Raw genomic sequence first — 20,233 nt, 5'->3', positions numbered from 1 at the left:
TATTGAGTTTCAGGATTAATTAAAGGACATAAAAACACATCCTTTGCCGTTGCAGTAGCAGTTTGTACTCACTCGGTCCAGCATGCCCACAATGTATTTTGTGTCTGTGAAGGGGCCAATCTCCTCGCAGCACTTCCCATAGACTATAGCGAGCGCCTGCAGGCACAGGCACTTCATCGTAACTTTGGGTGTAAGCAGAAAGCGATGGTAGAGTTCATTGAAGAACTCATATCTAAGAGCAAAGAGAGGGAGAAGCATGTTTTTGGATTCAGTGCAGAATGATAATATTACGGTTAGTTGGTTCAGTTGTTGTATTGTTGCCTTACGATCTCTTGATGGCACTCGATTCTTCGTTTTCATCCTCCTCAAGCAGCAGACGCAGGTAATAATCCCCGATCTTTATCTCATCTGAAAGGCACTCGTATTTCACCTGCAAATAACAACATATACAGACAAATTTCACTCACACTATTTGTTTTGGTTGTCAGAATAACCCTGTATTTCTCTGTAGGACTCAAAGAAGTATCAATATATATGCTGGTCTGGCCTGTGTGTCTGATATTGATGATATTGATAATCAAATGACAGTCATGAGATCCAGACAGCAGTGACTGTAACATACTTCAGCTGAGCACAAACCTCAAACTCCTGGTGGTTCCAGGAGATGACGGTGGCACTGCCGAGCTCGCGGTCCACGCCGAAGGCGCGCATCTCCCCCTCCAGAGCGTCCCGCAGCTCCTCCCGTGTCTTCAGGTTCCAGATGAGGTTGGACCGTGCATGGTCGAGCTGGAATCTTGAGAGGACAGAAGAGCAGGTTAGGATGGTAGACTGGAAAAACTGTTTTCAGACTGTTATGACTAGAAAGTTTTACCTGTAGTAGAAAAGCTCCCAGTTAACTTCAATCTTTATTCTCTGCCGTCTCTTCCTCAAGATGACAGGCTTTTGGTTTGGGTTCTGAAAATGAATGAAAAGATGCAAAAAGTCAGTCCATTATTATTCACAGCATTCAACATTTGTCCTTTTTCAGCTTACGGCATGAAGAAAGTTGTGAAGTTAAAATGACCAACATGAGAAACATTTTACACAGACACCAGAAATGAAAAGAAAAAAACACCCAAAAACAATTATCATTATTGCACCAACATTGAAAATATGACACACAAAACCAAGATGGGATCCCAGAATTGGGTGCGCTCTGTAATCCTTGCTGGGCGAGACAGATATTTGGCGAGCGTGCACTTTGAAGCATTTTGTGCTTCTTAACATTAAATTCTCATAAATCTGTTGATTCCTGTTGCAAAGATGATGTTGTACTCGAGCCTTACAACCTTAAGTTGGATATCACTTATTACTTGCAAGGTAAACATTTTTTTAATTGGTGCCATAAAGCAATGCGGCAAATTTCTTGCATAAATCAAAAATGGTGTCAGCAATGTAAAATCCTGTTCCAGAGGCCTTACAGGCCACTTGGCAAAGGTCCTTCAGTTTATGGTAATTATACTCATGTCTCAAACTAAATGTGGTCATTATTTATAGAAGACAAACCACTACATGCACTCTGAACATGCAGCAGGACAAGAAGAGACGTGTTCAAATGTATGCATTTATTGTCTACTGTATAATATATTATTCACTTTTCTTGCATCTATTTGAAGACACACGTGGAAATACAATGAAGATGATAATACGTCATCGCCTGGCTGAATTAAAGAAACACTCAATATGTAACGTGAAGATGGAAAAATTGTCAAGAGAAAGAACATGGAAAGAAAACAGCATGGATCCCATTGGTCAGTCCTACTTACCAGGTTATTTCTGTCCTGCTGCATTGTTTGACAGCAGAGAAACCATACAAGACAAGGGGAGGGTGGGGCAGAGACAACACAGAGAGATTATTGTTCCTCAGATCAGACAGAGATCAATCGAAACAAAAAGGGTCACAGGTCACTAGAGTACATCATACTAAGCGATCGACCCACAAAACTATCGCTGAACCATTCAGATTTATTAGCTGACTATCCACTAGATTCATATATTTCCCAAGACTACCTAATGAATTGCTGACAACAAATATATATGGAGCATGTGGTGCAAACATGAAACGACGGATGTGATTAGGGAATATTCAGTGAAAAAAAAAGCAAGCCAATCAAAATATGCAGTTGATCAGCCATTTTGAGTCATTCGAAACAAAGGTGTAGAAAAGAAAAAGGAAGCTCCGGACATTCAGGTGAAGCGAGTTTTGATGCTTTATTTGAAAGTAGAAACGTCAAAGAGCTGGCAGTAGTGGCCCATGGTTTTATCAAACAGTTCAGATGACACCACCAACCTCAACCCACCCACACACTTTCTATAAGAATGACTAGGCTCAGTCTGAAATACCATCCATCGACTACGTGCAATTATGACACTTAGTCATCAAATTTGCATCCTAACAGACGTATTCTTTTAAAAGGAAGTTGACCGCTGAATATAGATAACACTTTGGTCATATTCATGCACTATAATGGAAACGTTTGTTATAGCTACAGAAAAAGTGTCTGTTAAACATTAAATACGACATTTATGTGAAAATGTGTACAAGCAGTTTGAATAGTAAATATGCAAGGCACGGAAAAATCATATAATTGCATCTTGACAAGTGCGGTTTCCCCAAGGTCAGGCAGCATCAGAAGCTGGCACCGCTTTTCATGCAAAATAACAGCAGCAGCTGTGTTATTGAATTTGCCTCTGGATTCTGCAGTACTGCTCAGCATCAGCAGGAGGAGCAACAGTTAGAGACACCTGATAAGAGGTCAGCAGCAGTAGCAGAAGCTAGTCTGATAGATAACAGGTAAATCAGCCCCTCAATTCCTTTGGAAAGGAAAATAAATCCTCACCTCTTTCTGGGCTATGCCCATTTTATCTCTCCAGTGCATCAACACTAGATCAGCCTTCTCCTTGGCAAACTTCTCCACCTCTTTGGCCGCTTTGCCAGCTATTCGCTGCCACTCAGGCACCTTGTTTCGATTTAGCTGATCCTGTGGGACACAAATATATAACAACAATTATAGACTTCAAATATTTTCTTTTTGAGCTTTTTGTTCGCTCTGCAAAAATGTACAGATGTGATGTTCAGATACCGTGGCGATTTTCAAGTTGTCACGGATGTGCATTCTGTCCACATCTTTCTCTGGGACTGGGTCAGGGCTGTCCAGGTACGCCAGCAGGCCTGTTGGCTGAGAGCGCACAAGACATAATGAAATGGGTAAAGACTGAAACAGGGTGCTTCAGCTGCCAGAGAACAGCATTGGCTTACATCCTGGAGTGCTTTGCCTGTATCATCATCATTATACTAATAGCTTCTGCCATTAAATCTGGACAGATATCAAATGTTTGTTTAAAAGTTTGAACTGAGCCGATTTGTAGCCTTACCAGTATCCTCTTCAGGAGGTTCATGGCAATTGGGTTCTCTGCCGTCCACAGGCCCACAAGGTGACGACTCAGCTGCCTGAAGAAGAAAATCTGACATAAGCAGCTGAGCCATTTTCTTATTTGTTAGGGAACGCATCTTCTCGTTTAACTACTGTAACAACTGAAGTGTTAGTCTGGAGTGCTTCTCTGGATAAGAGTATTAGTGAAGTACAAAACTGTAAATAAAGCAGCTAAAACTAACAAATCCAAATTCCTAAATCATTGTGAGTGAGTGTGTGGATTTATTGAGGTTGGACCTGTTGGTAAGCATCCGCTGGTCAGCGCTGATGGTGAACAAAGAGGTGTGCAGATGCCTTGGAAGAGCCCCTTCACTCAAGGCAAGCTCCTGCATCTTAGTGGCAATTTCCTTGTCTCCCTCCTAAATTTAAACAAACACAGGTTGGTTATCATGATGAAGCAAAAACACTACAGACAATCCAACCATCATGAAATTATTCACATGGTAAACCACCTAACCCACAGAAAGGTTTACCTCAATAATGGCCTTCATCACCAGGCCTGCTCCCTTCACTATTGCCATGGAGGGATGCTAGAGATAAGGACGACAGTCAACACAACACGACTGAATCTATACCAATCATATTACTATCATAGTAGGGCAGAAAGGTTTATTCAACAGCATGTTCACACAAATCAACTACCTGGAAGAGTTTGAACAAAGTGCGTCCATTGGAGGCAACCATCTCAAGCAGCATGTCAAACTGCTGCCCCTCTGTGGTTTCACTGTAGGGCGCGCACAGGGCAAATGTTAAGAAGTCCAGTAAGGAACTGATGACCAAAGCTCCTGTTCCATGGTCCTGAAAAAACACAAAAAACGTTGATGAAACTATACAAAATAATTCTCCTAATTCTCCTAAGTTCAGGCTGCAATCAGCTTGATGACAATAAAAAGAAATGTACCACATTAGTGATGAATTTTTCAAGGAGGTTTTCCAGGAACTTCTTGGAGGACAGCAGAGAGGCCTTGTTCAGCTGCTCCTGCCTCAGGTCATAGTCATCGTGCATCGGCTGGAGAGAAACATGAGAGAAAAAAAAAAGGTGTCAGCCAAACAGCAAGATATCAGTCAATGGAGTTGAGCATTTCACCCAAAATTCAAAACTGCATTAAAAAAAGACAAACATGTTAAATGGCTGATATTTATGAATATATTTGGTCTAGATATTTAGGTGATACTTACACACATAAGGGCACAGAGCATGTCTACAGCAGCATGTGTCACACCATTGTTGTTCCGTTTTAAAGCTTTTACCGTCTTAACTCCCAACTTTTCCCTGAACCTGGAACACACCAAACATACATTCACAGATTTACCAACACTACTAAAACAATGCCTTGAAACAGTTGAGGAGCATAAACAACAGAAATACAACAGAATATAAACCATACAAATACTGATTTATTGTAAGAGGTCTGGGGTTGGATACACAAAGAATTCATTGCTTCAGAAGTGGCTTGTTGTTTCTTTGGCTCATAAAGTGTCACATTTTCCACTGAACTACTAAGTGTAACAATAAAAAAGAGGTTTTCCTTGAAGCAAAAATAAACCATTTTTGTATTCATAGTGATCTGTGTCTTGTGTGAGGGAAACACCAAGCTACTCTAGCAATGAATCTGTAAGGAAAACCAATTACGGCTCATTTGCTTCAGAGGAACAAATAATAAACAGTAAATACAGTTCCTCTCATACATCTCAGTGACCCGGAAAGACTACGTGCTTTCTTAAATATTGAGATATACAGAAGTGTAAAGGATAGGATGGGCAAAGCAGATAGTGGGAGAGAGATGGAGGCACAAAAATAAGAGTATGAGATGGCGAGAGAGGAAGGTAAAGACAAATCGAGGCAGACAGCTCGACTGAGTGACATAACCTCCCTTCTGAAGTGCCTGTCTAAAAGCCTGAGATGAAAGCAAAACAAAGATAAAAGAGGAGGAGGCTGATCGACAGACAGCTGAGAAAGACTCTGGAAAAGAACAAGAAGGATAAGAGACAGAGAAAGGCAAAAGGGCAGACTGAGATGTATGGATTCATATTTACGTTGCATCTGTGACTCCAGACCCTTGACCAGACCTTGGAATGACAGAGCATGCCTGTTACCAGCAGCTCAACAAAAAGTATACTTCAAACAAATAAAAGCAGGAAGGTGAAGTGAGATAACTGCTGCATTCTTACTTAGGCAGCTGGGTGAAAGCCTGGAAGCCAGCCTTGGAGGCCACCAAACGTCGAATGGCCTGGAAATGGCTCTCCAGCTCAGCGTTAAGAGCCGGCAGCTCAGCCTCCTGGGATAAAAGAGCCAGGATGGCGTTGTTGATGAGCTTCTCTTTGTTCTCAGAGAAAAGACCCTGAATAGAAAAGAGATAAGAAACAGAGAGATAAAGATGGGGGGGGGGGGGGGGGGGGGGGGGGGGCGTGAATGTGTGAGTCCTGCTTGGCCAGATGGATGGACATAAATCACACAGAAATTGAACACACTCACATCTTGGGTTACTGCATGCAGCACTCCACTGTAGGATATGTTGGCGTTGAATCTGAACACTGCATCTGCAAAGTTTCCATCTAAGCAAAGGAAGGAGGGATGGAATAATTAAATAAAAGAATATATCACCTCAAAGTGAGACTAAGAGGCTACAGCCACACTGCGACACAACGTAGGCCCAGTTTGTTCCTCAAGGACCCCAATATTTCCAATATTTTATATTGTCATACAAAATAACGCGTTCCCAGGCTCCCTGGATTAGGAAGTAAAGATATAACTATATATAACTTTTATACTATAATTTTTTTCCCCTCACAACAGACAGAATATTATTTTATCTAGACGGTTAGAAGAGTCTTTGAGGATTCAGGAAATACCTTTAGAGCAGCAGCAAGTGTTGTCAGACAACCTTCTGGGCTTTTCAAAGGTTGCTGAAAATCTATTTTTCAAAAAAAGCTCTGTGACTCTAATGTAATCGTAATACATGAGAGGCACAAACTGGGGCTAAATACAGCGGCTCTTTGAAGTAGATGCTGAGATTCTCACAATTACCATGCAAACATGCTGATGTTTAGAAGGTGTTATGTTTTAGTTTAGCATTTTAGCATGCTATAATTTGCTAATCCGAATTAAACACAAAGATGTGGCTCAGCAGAGGCTGATGGGAATGTCATTAGTATTTGGCCATAAACCAAAGTATTGGACAAATTGAAATTTTGATCAAATGGTGGTGCTGGATTAAAAGCTAAAAGATCACTAAAGTCAGTAAGATTCATCCTCTGGGGATCATGAAAGATGTACATAATTTAATGTACATAACGCTGAGAGCACTACTTTAGTAAACACACTACTAAAGTGGATACTATTGTCAAAACGATCAAAATTCAAATGAAAATCTACATCTAAACCAACTTACATATGATGTAAAATCAAATTCAAGTTCATGACTCTCACGAGATGCAGGGCTTAGACTCACTAGGAGGTGCTGCCAGGAATTTGAGATGCAAACTCTCCACCTCCTCATCCACAGGCATGCTCAGTAGGCCCCATCTTTGCCCTCGCTGCGTGGGGGCCATCTTGACACACACGTCCCTGTTGCCTGATGCACGGACTCCATCAAGTAGGCTGGCTAATAGGGAGTCCCTACAGACACACATACAAAACAGACTTAGCTAAATGTGTTTTAAAATAAACAAACAGTGTGCACACAGTAACATGAACAAGTTAAGGCTGTGCAGAAAACACAAATGACTTAAAAATAAGTTCATAAAAAAACAGCTAAAATACATCACAAACGCACAGGGCCTGAAGTGTCACTACGCACATAAAGAAAGGTGTATGCGTTACGACTGTGTACCTTTCTGTGGAGGAATACTTCCTGATCTGACCTCTGATGAATTCAACTGTAAACACCTGAGGGTTGTCTACATCACAGATGAGAGCAAATACCTGAAGGGAGATGAGACAGAGGATAAGAGTGAGGAGAAAAGATGGAAGGAGGAAGGGGGGAGTTTACTCATATCACACGGACTCAAGTGCTTTCATCAGAGCTGTTAACTTGCAGCGATGCAGTTCATACATAATGAAACAAAGACAGGCAGTTCAATTAACATTTATCTTCACAGGAGTACAACTAGACGAAACAAAATGGTTTCGTGTGGACGTTTCAGCCTAAAATGTTTTACCTATTACACTCACCTCTCCAAAGGGTTTGATGGTGACTATGTTGTATGAAGCTGGGTCTCTCTCCACGAGACATGTCTCTGTCAGGGCCAGTATACGCTTAACAGGCTCCTGAGGAAAGACCAAGTCATAACACCAAAAAAAGCTGATTAAATATATAGTACTTCAAGAAAGAAATATTAAATACAACTTCTAATTTTCAGTATAATGATATACCACTTTATAGAAGTAGGGAGAGTTATAGTGAAAGCCAGAATAAAGAGGACATCTGGCTGGTTATGTTAAATGAAGTCCCACTATATTAGACATAAAGCAGAGATGAAAAAGCATTACGTTACTTAATTCGCTTCTGTATCGTTATTATGCCAGAAGTGGATTCACAGAGCAAATAAAACCAATGTATGGTACTCAAAACTTTCCAAAAACTGTATTTAACACATTCAATACTTAAATTTGGATAATTTTACAGTATTACATGGATAACATTCACTGAAACCTGAAGTTGTCTTAGTGTTAAAAATATTGTCTCATATCAAACAAACAAATGAAACTGCAGCACATTTTTCAAGAGGACCTTTTAACAAACAGTTCCTTATGGGTCCCTGGACCTCACTTTGAGAACCCGACCATACAGCCCTGAGAGGAACAAAAAGAAGCTCTAACCGAGTGTCGAGGGGTGATCTTCTGCACCACGAACTCTGCCAGTGAAGTGATGCTCTCGTCTGAGCTGTACTTCCCCAATCTGTCCGTCACGAAATCCTCAAAGGTCAGGGCCTCCTTCCTCAGTCGTAGAGTGATACCGATGAAGTTCCCAGCATGCTCTATGGCGCAGCGGATAATGTCATCCCGGTGCTCCGAGGCAAACAGATGCTGAGAGAAAGAGGCAATGGAAAAAGGGAAGGGAAATCTTAATTTTCTTAAGACAACACATAACAGATGCACTGAGGCATGCGCACATACATAAACACACACACACACACAAACAAACTCTATGAATGCTTACCAGCCTGCTGAAGCCCCCATAAAGGATGCAGAACCCTCCCTGATAGTCAGATACCTCGACGAAGCCCTCTACGTTGCGATAGTCATAGGAACACACCACCCGGTTGGTGTGCGGGTCAATCTGGTCGATGCCGCCCGGTGTCACCTCTAAGCTCACAGGCTTCCGTGTGTCACTCCAGTGGTGCTTGTAGCAGTTGTAACGCTGTTCAGCACACGTGTTGTAAGACATTCATTTTGATTTCACCACAATGGCAAACATTATATTATATTATATATTATAAGATCTCAGCACTTACCCTGCCAGTTATCTTTCCCTCTGAAAACTCTGTCCGGAATCTCTGTGAATAAGAAAAATAAAGAAAAAGAAGGTATTACATTTTTGTGCCAACTTACAAAGCTAGCTGTTAAACCATGCTTGTGTAAAACTTATGTGTCGAGTTTTGTCTTCACAGCAAAATTACAAATACATTTAATTAGCTCTGTTGGGAACTTCCCATCCTTGTTGCCGTTTCAAAACACCTCAGCATAATCTGTTTATTTCTTCACAGAAACAATCTGCTGATTCAAATTTGTCATAAACACCTACAGTACAGCGAGTCAAAGGGCCTGTGGTTTGCAAGCACTGCATTCCCAAACAGTGCTTCGTACATTACGTGACTTTGCTGCTGCGATTTTGTTTTTGACAACTCAGCAAAATGTACAGCTATGACACAACTAGAAAGCATGGAAAAGCCACATCAAACATCTGAAGTCTGAAACCCTCTTAATGAATATGTTTATGAGGTCTGTTTAGTCATAGTGAAGTGATGCAGCTGCGAGTGTTTGTGCTCACCAGCGCTTCTGTAAGCAGCTCTGTCCGGTGCTCTGTGGAGAACTTGAGCGTTTCAGACTTCTTGCCGCTCCCTTTGCGGAATGTGAGGTTGAACTCTGTTCCCTGACCTTTTCCTACAGGACCGATGCCACAGATGTCTCCATAAGGCCACTGGTAGCATAGACAGCAACAACACAGAAATACACACAGTGTTATCGTCACAAACAAGCAGTTTAAACATGATGTTGTGTTAACACTTTACTTTAAGTCCCCTTATTTAGCATTTATAAGCAGCATCTAAATCATTTAATATATGGTTTATAACACATTAATTTGTAGTTGTACTGTAAGAGGATTTAAGTGTTTATTAATGTATTCGTCAACAACTATAAATCCTTCTGTGGGCACCCATAGGTCGAGGCTGGTGTATGAACAGTTCATATAGAAAAGCACAGTTGTAATAATATAAAATATGTCTTCATAAGAGAAGTTATAATTGTTGGCAAATACTGTACATAAATAAACGTATAGCTGCGTACAACTACATTATAGTGTGTTATAAATAATTTATTACATGTTTATATATGAATGCTAAACAGGGGGACTTCAAATTTTAAATTCAAATTTTACAGTGTTACAGTGTTTTACAGTTTTTTAAGTGTTGCCAATGTTATTTTTACACCGCTTAGTGTAGTTATTCCTTTAGAACAACCATGATGCTATTTTCTGTTTAGCCATTTTCTTGACTGAGGGGCGTAATGAGTGAGGTTTCATGTCTAATGGGTATTGATTATGATATTGTTTCATGTTCTAATCGGTGTAAAGATATGCTGTTGCATGTTCACAGCAGAGCTGAAAGCTTAGCATATTTAAAGGCTCAGCACAAGAAGTTATAAATACTGCGTTTCAGCTTTTAGCAAAAGAGCAATGTGCTTCAAATGGATTTTCAATAGTCACACATGGATCCAAGAACAGCACATCCCACAAGCAACTGCGAGGCACTGATAGTTCCTCTACAACAGGCTGCATACATACTGACCTGATTCGTTACTTCTAGCGTGGTAGGGTTGTAAGTGGTAATGCCATGCGTCCCCACTGAGAAGACTCGCTTGTACCTGGAACACAGAGATGAGATGACTCAGAAACACAGCCTACCCATCACCACCACCTACAACAGCATGGCCAGTCACATAACATTAGCAGTGAATGTGGGAAAGAGGTTGAATGTGTGGCGGTCATTCAAATATGTGGGGGTTAGCTGGAGCAAAGCTAACAGATAAAGTTAGCCCCGATAACTCTGAACGTCACTCCATTGAACTTGTGACCTCAAGATGTCCAATGAGCCAAATATAAATAAAGCTGCATTACAACTGATAGAGGGCAGGACGGTGTGAGAGGAAGGGGTCCATTTGCAATCCCCTTGTAGCCCTCCGTGAGCTAATGATGAGTCAAGGACAGGTGACATCACTGGGGCTCATTTAACTGATGATATCATCCACATGCAGGTTTATCATGTCACTTTCCAGACATTTTTATGAGGCAATGGTTGAGATAAGGCACAAAAGATGATGAGAAAAGATAACTAATTGAGCTGCAACAGCCAGGCAGTTACCTGGATTGAAAGTGATTAACATGTAGCCTTCATTCTCACCATCATCATTCAGTATATACATGTGATACCAGAGTGAAGCAATGCAGCATGAATATTTACCTATTAGACCCAGCCATTACTACTATGGAATTTGCTATTCTTTCTCTATATTTACCACATTAGGTCTTTTCGTACGTTAGCAGTTTTGTAATGAGTCACTCTTTGACACTGAAACAACTAATGCTAATTCATTGGAGCTGTTATGAGAGAGTGGGTCTTTCTCACATAGTAAGAAGGAAGCAGAAGAAATTTTGCCAATCTTTCTGCGTGTTACGCTGAGTGAATGTGTGTGTGCCTGAGCAGACAGGCAGGCATGTCTGTGTGTGTGTGTGTATGTGTGCGTGTGTGTGTGTGTGCGCCTGTGTGTGTGTGTGTGTGTGTGCTTGATCGCTGTGTGGTTTGCCAACAGTTTCAGTTGGCATTTTTGCCCAATTCATAACATTCTGCCTGGTGTTTGATTTGAAAATGGGTCATTTGAGGGTTTTGCTTGTGCAGAAAATAAGGTTTGCTGAGATTTTTAGATCTGGGGTAAGTCTAAGTTAAGTGTGTTATAATGCAAGGGTTTATTTGTATCTGGTTTACATGTACGTTCATCTCTGTACAATATATTTTGTTATTTTAGCACCTGCACAGTGAACATGCTGACTTGTCTCCTTTCTTTCTCTTCTCCTCATTTGGCCTGGCTAACGTTAAGAGGTCTAGTGAAGTTACCAGCTAGTCCTATCAAAAAGAAGAGCAAAAGGAAGTCGAATTGAGAGGACTTTCGCATCATGCATTTGTACTTGTGTACAGAGTCCATGACTAACATAAACAGACAGGACAGGCAGCAGCCTGAGGCAAGTCCGAAGTGGAATATTAGGTCCAGGCACATCTCACAGTCAGTGTCATTCCTTCTCCACAATTGTACAAATGTCACATCCTTTTTGTGTACCTTCCCCATCAGAAAGCCCGTACAATCTCTCCTCACACTGAGGTTTCCTTTCTCTGCTTCCATCATCTTTGGCCACAAAGTCTGAGACCACGACTCTGTCCTGTTCTCAGGGTGCTGTCTCTCTATATGAGCTTGACCTTGGTGCTAAGTACCTGGCTTAACTGGGTGTCAGCACAAACCTGGTTAATTATTCATTCTCTGTGGGCTGAATTTTCTCCCCTTAAATTCTATCTTAGTACACAGGCAACATCCAACCCTCTATGGCTAGAGTGTGTTTGTAAGGTTTGTAAGTGAATCACATTTTTACTGTATGCCTCTTCCTTTGTGACAACACAAAATACTGGAAAACAAAGCCAGTCACTATAACATTAAGTTGTTATCAGTACATGAAGAGGTCATCGTTTGCATCTGTTTTGTTTGAGCGTTAGCAGGAGTTCGTCTTTAAAACATAATGAAAGCATGCATAACAGCATAAAGATGGTCATGGAGAACATTCCTTTGAAAGATAACCAGACAGACTGCTAAAAACAGACTGATTTTCTGACTGAAGCATGGCAATTACAGTATAAATAGAAATGTGCCTCTCTGGTCAACTACATAACCAAGTGATGCAGTGATAAGTACCGAGGAGGAGCTTTGTGTATAGACACAGAAGCCAAAGTCACCTGCTAAGACACAGTAATGCCTGCATGTAGAAAGGCGGGACGAGTTGAGATTAAAGTGAATTTGGGAGAGTAAATCAGTATATTTATCATACTATGTAGAGACCCGAGGAATTAAAACAACCGTATCAGTGTTTTTGCATGTTTTGGCCTATATACAACAAGTCACATGCACTTGACATTACTGCTGATCATTTTACAACTCCTGAGGTTCAGATTTCCATTCATACAAACTATATGAAAATCAATTCAGCAGAGACTTGAAACTACCTTGTGTTAGGTAAGCCACCATAGTAACCACAATGTCTGTTTTTATCATTTAGTTTGTTTGATATAAATAAAGAGCAGGCATGATTGAATGGATGGAAACCAATAACTAGTAGGAAAACATTCACAAAAATCTAAATTGCTCTGGTACAGCATGCCTTGAATATATATAAGGAGAAAGGAGCACACTATAACACTATAAACAAGCTTTACAGGTACAGTTTACACCACATATAGTTTGATAAGTAACAGGTTACTCTTTGTTCAGTCGTACTGTACAGCATGTCTTTGGAGCCTTTCCTTCCACTTCCAGGGTTTCATAATGTATCACATTAAGCAACTTCCTGTGTCTGACTAAACCCTCTTAACAACTGCTTCTGCCTCTTTAAACAAGATTTCTCACAAAAAAAAGACTAAGCTGAAGATTTGTCTGACTACATAAAAACCAAGGACAACACTACATAATCTCCTATTCAAGACCCAACAAACACTTGATTGCAGAAATGCAAAGAGTGGTGGAGAGCTGACTGTGAGCAAAAGACCCACTGCAATGATGGAAACAACTGAAAATACTTTGTTAAAGAAAACCTTGATATTTCATGAACACAGGGTACAAAAGACAATTATAGCACATCCTGTGTACTGGTATGTAAAACGGCTGGTGAAAAACATAGCTTGAGCATCTGTAGCAGCTAAGCTTCTTTACTGTTTGAGCAACAACATAGAGAAGTATGAAGGCATTCAAATAAGATTCAAAAGGAGATTGTGATTTGCATCGTCATGCTCTAAAAAATGTAGAGAAGTGTGATGTTTGAAAAGGAAAAGCCTTAAATGACACGGAAAACAGAGACTTTGAGTCACAAATCATACAAATGCCCTTCATTAGGACGACACACAGACAAATCTAATCTACTCTACAAGGGAGTCACAAGACTTGAATTAAACATGATCATGAGCACAGAGAGACTGACAAATGCTGTTGTAACACTAAAGCAACACTACAACAGTTAGCTATACTGTAATTTTAACTGTTGTAGAAAAATGTCTGGGGCAAGATCTGAGTGTAACTCAGTCTCTCAGACATCCAGCAATTTCCACAAACTTTGTTACGTCATCATACAATCTGAAATACTAACAAACACTTGTTTTAGACCCATAAAGAAGAAACCAGACAGAGAATAGGGGAAACTACAAAGCAACACCACATCATCATTGCTTTTCAAATTTCCCTTCAACTCCCTGCAGAACAGATGACCAATATTCTGCCTTTCTCCTACCAACCTGCCATATAGTCCGATTATTAAAGATTTGACAAAGACACGTTTGAGCATTTGTGTCAAACTTGTGACTAGGATTTGAATTTTGTACATGTAAAACTGGGCCTTTTTATATCTGCACTTCAGACAAGCATTCAGAGTGAAATGTCCTTTACACAGATATAGTTCTTGAAGATGTTGGGACATCAAGTGATGCTGAATACTGTCTAACATACTCACCCTTCACATGACAAATGCTTTTTATATATGGCCGCAGGGGCATGCTAATCACAGATGAGTCTAATTAAAGTTTACTTTTGGGATGATGTGCTGTATTCACAGTAAAGAGCGGTGCTCCTCTCGGTAACTGTTTAAGTCTGACCTGATCCTGTGGCTACCTCTATCTAAGGTCATGGTTAATTAAACTATTGGACAAAACCTGGTAGATTTCGCTTTGGCTAACAGGTATGTTCTTAGTGTGCTACTGGCATAAAAATACAGTTTGATTGCAATGTTATTATCCAAGACTAAATTGATTGGTAAAAATCTAACTGGATAATTCGTTTTCATGATTTACAACCCAATGAAGACGAAAGTAGCCCACGGTATCTGAGGTTGGTATGAAGCAAGATGAAAGAGGATATCCTGACATCACACGTTCTCTTTCTCTTTCTCTTTCTGCTGGACCATTAAAGCTCTGTGTGACCTCTTCAAGAAGCAGACAGGCAGATAATGCAAATCTACTGAATTGCGTTTGACCCATTCATATGAAACCAGTTCATCTCTGGCAGCCAGCATTCATATACTTACGTCTGCAACTGTAGATACACTTCACTGATAAACCACATAATTACATTCCACAAGAACCAAATAAAGTTTAATTTATCTCTCTGCTCACTCGCTCTCTCATGGTTGCCAACATATTGTTCTGTGCTCTCTCATCTTTCTATCTCTTTCTAGTCAGTTGAATGACCTTCAAATGTTAATATCAATAAATGAAGTTTCCATCCCTGATGGAGATGCCTGACCCATTCAGATCAACCGTCAGCGCCAGTTCAAACTGTGTCCCTGTGCCGTTCTGAATGGTGTACTGGTCTCCACTGTCCACCACGCATACATCAACACTAGTCTCTGACGGACACTTCAGGAAGCATTAGCAAGATGAAGCTCTGATGATGGCTAATGCTCTGCAGCCCTGCTTAAGTTACCCAAGTCAATGGCAGGCCTTAATGGGACAAAGACATTTAGAAAGCAGATATTGGTAATGTGATCCCACTAGCTCCCTGCTCACACTGGAACTTGACCATCCTTTAGCTTTGAGGGCCACCAAGTATCTACATCAAGTCCTATGTAGATTTAGGCCTATATTGGCTCCACTTCATATAGTCTATAAAATGAAAACAAACAGATACCCTATGTACTGATAAAATTCAAATACAGTATAATGTGTAATACATTTGTTCAGTAGATGATCGTGGACATTAGGCCATTCAGACATATGTTTCGATCACAGACACAAGAGTTGGCCTCGTTGTACTGTAATGTACTGTACCAATTCACATCTATTTTTGTGTTAAAATAAGGTCAATATGATCAGCTTCACCTGACACATACTGCACACACGAGTACACAAACACCTCCTTCTTGTTCTAAGTAAATTCAGAAAAAAGGTTGATTTAGGAAAAAAATATGTTAAAAATCAAACTTGTCCTACATTACTGAGTACACAAAAATATCAACCTTGTGTATCTTTATAAAGAAGAGAAAGAAGGCATATTTACCAAGTGTGAAATGCTTTTGAACATCTTACATTGAATGTATCTTGTGACAGCTAGCGACTGTACCAAAACATCAGTGTACTGTACTTTACTGTACTGTGATAAGGATGTTATACAGTGTTTATAACAAACAATTTAATCTATTTATTACAACTAAATAGACTAATAGGCTTAAGATTAGTCCTGTTCTGCGTTTACTGCCAGTATCTAAGTCTTTGTGTTACATTTCATAAGACAGTGCAGCTCTACAAAAGTACACATCACTAGTGCTGATCAGTGGCTGCTGACAGTGGTCTGCAGACCTCGTATCACTGGATAAGATAAGGAAGTCAACACAATGGAAGCACTGAGTCAGGATTTTCCCAAACTGCCTTTACAAGGTGATGAAGGGAAGAGTTTAGGTTAATGTTGCCTTGTAAACCAATACAAAGACGATGTGGAATAGACAATGCCATCAGCCCATGAAATCCTATCGGTGGGGTTAAAAAACAAGTTGTGGGTCTTACTTCCCCCTCCAGGAGTGTTTGGTGGTGTAGAAACAGGCCAGGTCTTTGTTGTCTTTGACGACATTCATCTTTTCACAGGACCTACAAAGCAGAAGAAAAGTTAGGACTTAAGTTAAAAGTTATTATGATTAGGATCAAAAAGTAAACCCTTCAGCATTTTAGACACCGAAAATAAATAGGTGGAAGATCTTCATGTGAGCATTACTTGAAGGAAATGATTATATTTTTAGTTATACAGCAGGAGGGAAGAATGATAACCAATGGCTTTCCATGTCTCAGTTAACGTCAGCTCTATAAGAAGTCAGAAATAGCCTGAACCTGTAAAAGTCATTACTACGTTAAGTTTATGTAACACACATTCCAATGTACTGCCACACACACTTCACACAGTCATTCAACATTTTGTAGCTCGAACGGAGAGACTGCCACCCGACACTCCCTCGGCTACGGTACTAATACTGAGTAAACAGTGATTATCCAACAACATAGAGTCGTCCATCGCTCCATCGCTGACTGATTCTTCACTGTCGTTACCTCTGCTATGAGCCATAGCATCAATGCAGCCGGTAGCACATGACTGATATCCTCACTCTCTCCTTCATGTGTGCATTTTCACAGGCTCACTTTGAAAACAGACATACTCTAGGAACCACTGGGATACAACATGCTCAGCAAAAAAAAAAAAAGGTTCAAGGTCTTTCATTCAGCCTGATATCATAGGCTCAAAAACAACACAACAGTGCAACAGCTGAGCATGTGTCAATAGAGTCTGGTACAAAGCCAGTGTGGCCTATTGATCGCTTTAGATAAACAGGGGTTAGGCTACTTCTTGGCCCAGTGCCTAATTTAATTGAAAAATCCTTGGAATTTAACTTTTAGACAACCTGGACAATAGATTAACTAGGATCGATGGTCTTGTCACTAAATCCGTAAAGTTTCCTTTTCAAACTAGGACAAAATATAAAGCATTGGCAGGATGGTTAAGGGAGGCCCTTGGTGACAGATTGTTTCAAACAAATGAAAGATGAAGACATCTAAGACAAACCAGTCAACAGACCAGAATAGAGCAAATGGAGGGAATAACTGCCTGTCCTATCCTTAGTGCAGTAATTTGCTGGCGGCTGCACTGTGACAAGGGGAACCTGTGTCAGCACTCTGCCAGGATCCTGGAAAAATCTGACTCCAGTTTTCCTTCCTCTCTGTTTCAGTGTGCAACTGAAGCATGGAGCAGCAAAATAGCCACAAATGATGGAATCCACTATTCACCAAGGGGGACAACTGTCTGGTTTTCAAAGAGAGCAGGATGCAAATACAAGCTACTTTCAGGTGCTGCAACACTGGACAAGGATCTTTAAAAATTAGCCAGTAATTTTGTCAATAATTGATGCCTGTGCTGGAGAAACAAAGGTGCAAGGAACAGTCAAGAGCCAAGTTTTGCATCAACAGTTTTTTTTTTTTCAAACACGCATTCATGGAGCTGCATAATGAATCTAATCCAAAGCGGGGGGCTGATGGAATGCACAATAGGAGATGTTAGCAGCAAGCAGTGCACAGTGTGCTCTTTGCTACTGCAGAAAGCACTGCAGTTTTTATTATATTACTGTGATAAAAAAAAGACCAAGGCAGATTCCAGGATGGGGTCATGTGATTACCCCTCGCTGCTCTTCTTGCCTGTATGCAGATCAATAGCAAATTATTCACAGGGTAGCCCATGACAGAGTTTAGCAAAAAAAGAAAAAAGGAAACAGGAGGACAGTGAAGTAAATATAAATGGAACCAGGCCCAAAGCAAAGCATACAGCATTTACATGATAACTTGTTCCAGACAGGTCTCACAACTTTTCAGAAACTTTGACAAACACAGCTTTTCATCATTGCTAACATAGCTGCTGCCATTATGTGGAAAGCTGTGACAGTCAGTACAAGCCCAGAGTGTCTACTGGCGCTTGCTTCAACCAAGTAGCACTGCTAATAGGCTGTATCAAACCTATAAATGGGACCTAACAGAAGAACTGAAAACAGACTGCATAGGAGGTTAACTACACTACAGCCACAGGTTGCCATGACTATAAAGACTTATTACTGTGCAAACAGCTCTTGTGCTCTGCCTATTTGTTTGCTTACGTCTGTTTTGTACCCTCTTTCCCACAGCTGTTGGAAAAAAGTTGGATCATCTTTTTCCTTTTGAAAAATATCACTGCATGAGCATCAATGTAAGTACAAGGGTCAAACTATCATGTGCCATTACATCACTATATGGCCTTAACCATCTCCAGTTAAGATTATGTTGAATATAAAGCTACTACCATACCTGAACTGACAGTACCATAAAATTAAAGAAAGGTGAGCCAAAGCAGAGCATTGGCCACAAAAACATTAAACTGTATCTTGAGAATCACAAATTTGAATTTAATTTGATCAAATATTTCATATAGTCCTGATGTAGCCAAAAACATAACGCGAATATCATGCTGGTTTCTGCAATGTGTTTTTCTTCTTGAGAGCCTTTTCTGCACCGAAGACATGTTGCAATGTCCTCCCCTTATTTGGCAATTAGATGAAGCAATTTCTCTGCCACGACAGGAACTTTAAGGTCGGGAACTTGCTCCATTTCATTTTAGGTGGTTCTGAGGATATCATGAACCACTTGCTTGCAAAATATGTTAAACTTGCTGATTTTCTACACGTGACTATACATATAATGCTAGAAGTTACACGAAACGCGTTAAAATGGCTAATGGCGATTCTTAAGTCCATTTGAGGATGTGCGCTGGCTCCCGATCTGTCAAGTAAATCCATGACAAGCAGCATTAACGTTACCTGTGTCTCAAGCGGCTAGCCAAACTCTGCTTCATTGCAGCGGGCCTACACGGTTAACTGTCTGGCTAAAAACAAGCACGACAGCTCCGTTTAAGAGATGTCGACACTTTTGCTCCACCTAACTAGAATAGTAAATAGCCCAGACACATTTGTTATCAGCGTTTGTTTGCCAAATGCAAAAAAGGGATGTGTCAGGCTAATGTTGGGTTAGCCATAAGCTAGCGGCTAACTAGCACATCACTCAGGGTTTGTAGGCGAACTAGCTAGTCGCATTAGCAGCGGGGTTCAATCAAGCAAACATGGAGAAGATGGCTTGAAGAAAGTGGCACATGGTAGCGAGTGCATTTACCTTTAAAATCGCTAACGGGTGTTATTGGTAGCCGTCCCTCAGCCCCCCACCCTCCTTTGTGTGGCCGGTGCTTCTCAGTTTTCCCACTATGATGCTGAAGGTGCTCAGTTACGGCGTATTCCCCCCAACAGGGCTCAGGACGCTGCCATATTCCTGATACCAAAAGTGTGCTACTGCGCACGCGTGAGGCCTGCCTGTCATGCGGCTGTCAGCTGATTGGTTTGTCGGGACGCGGAATTATCGAGACACCTGATCCGAGATCAGTTTTTCTTAATTTACTTCAGTGTTTGTATTGATACATACAGTCGAAACTGACCTGGGAGAAGTTCTATTGTACGGGGCTACTGCGGGCTGGGTTGAATAGAATCTTCAGTTTCTATTTGAGCTCATTTGAAATTTAGGAGTGAATAAGTGACATGCACAAAAGAGCCAAATATATATTTACAATAATCCAATTTTGACAGCCACCTTGCTGAAATGGACTTCCTAAATTATCTTTGTCAATTGTTGATTTAAAGAAATTGAAACTGAATTACACTTCTCTCTATTTCTACATTTACATCTTTCAT

General features: G+C 40.6%; 1 protein-coding gene across 1 annotated transcript in view; it reads right to left on the bottom strand.

Moving 5' to 3' along the window:
- Nucleotides 1-19,793, bottom strand: part of LOC139303924 (dnaJ homolog subfamily C member 13) — a 31,218-nt gene extending 11,425 nt beyond the window's left edge. The window contains exons 1-26 of the mRNA XM_070927736.1: nt 19,665-19,793; nt 16,497-16,577; nt 10,485-10,560; nt 9,467-9,616; nt 8,931-8,972; nt 8,636-8,836; nt 8,296-8,502; nt 7,648-7,743; nt 7,307-7,398; nt 6,926-7,092; nt 5,950-6,029; nt 5,646-5,815; nt 5,511-5,543; nt 4,653-4,752; nt 4,375-4,482; nt 4,116-4,271; nt 3,947-4,003; nt 3,711-3,832; nt 3,415-3,490; nt 3,123-3,218; nt 2,880-3,020; nt 1,806-1,823; nt 872-954; nt 640-793; nt 327-430; nt 73-232 (exon numbers count right to left, since the gene is read on the bottom strand). Of these exons, the coding sequence (XP_070783837.1) occupies nt 73-232; nt 327-430; nt 640-793; nt 872-954; nt 1,806-1,823; nt 2,880-3,020; nt 3,123-3,218; nt 3,415-3,490; nt 3,711-3,832; nt 3,947-4,003; nt 4,116-4,271; nt 4,375-4,482; nt 4,653-4,752; nt 5,511-5,543; nt 5,646-5,815; nt 5,950-6,029; nt 6,926-7,092; nt 7,307-7,398; nt 7,648-7,743; nt 8,296-8,502; nt 8,636-8,836; nt 8,931-8,972; nt 9,467-9,616; nt 10,485-10,560; nt 16,497-16,564 (2,757 nt within the window). The 5' untranslated portion in view covers nt 16,565-16,577; nt 19,665-19,793. The remainder of the gene's footprint in view (nt 1-72; nt 233-326; nt 431-639; nt 794-871; nt 955-1,805; nt 1,824-2,879; nt 3,021-3,122; nt 3,219-3,414; nt 3,491-3,710; nt 3,833-3,946; nt 4,004-4,115; nt 4,272-4,374; nt 4,483-4,652; nt 4,753-5,510; nt 5,544-5,645; nt 5,816-5,949; nt 6,030-6,925; nt 7,093-7,306; nt 7,399-7,647; nt 7,744-8,295; nt 8,503-8,635; nt 8,837-8,930; nt 8,973-9,466; nt 9,617-10,484; nt 10,561-16,496; nt 16,578-19,664) is intronic.
- Nucleotides 19,794-20,233: the final 440 nt, after the last annotated feature.

The sequence above is a fragment of the Enoplosus armatus genome, chromosome 21 (genome assembly GCF_043641665.1).
Source record: "Enoplosus armatus isolate fEnoArm2 chromosome 21, fEnoArm2.hap1, whole genome shotgun sequence".
Classification (NCBI taxonomy): Eukaryota; Metazoa; Chordata; class Actinopteri; order Centrarchiformes; family Enoplosidae; genus Enoplosus; species Enoplosus armatus.
The sequence above is the reverse complement of the archived record's forward strand: the minus strand, read 5'-3'. Positions and strand labels throughout refer to the sequence as shown.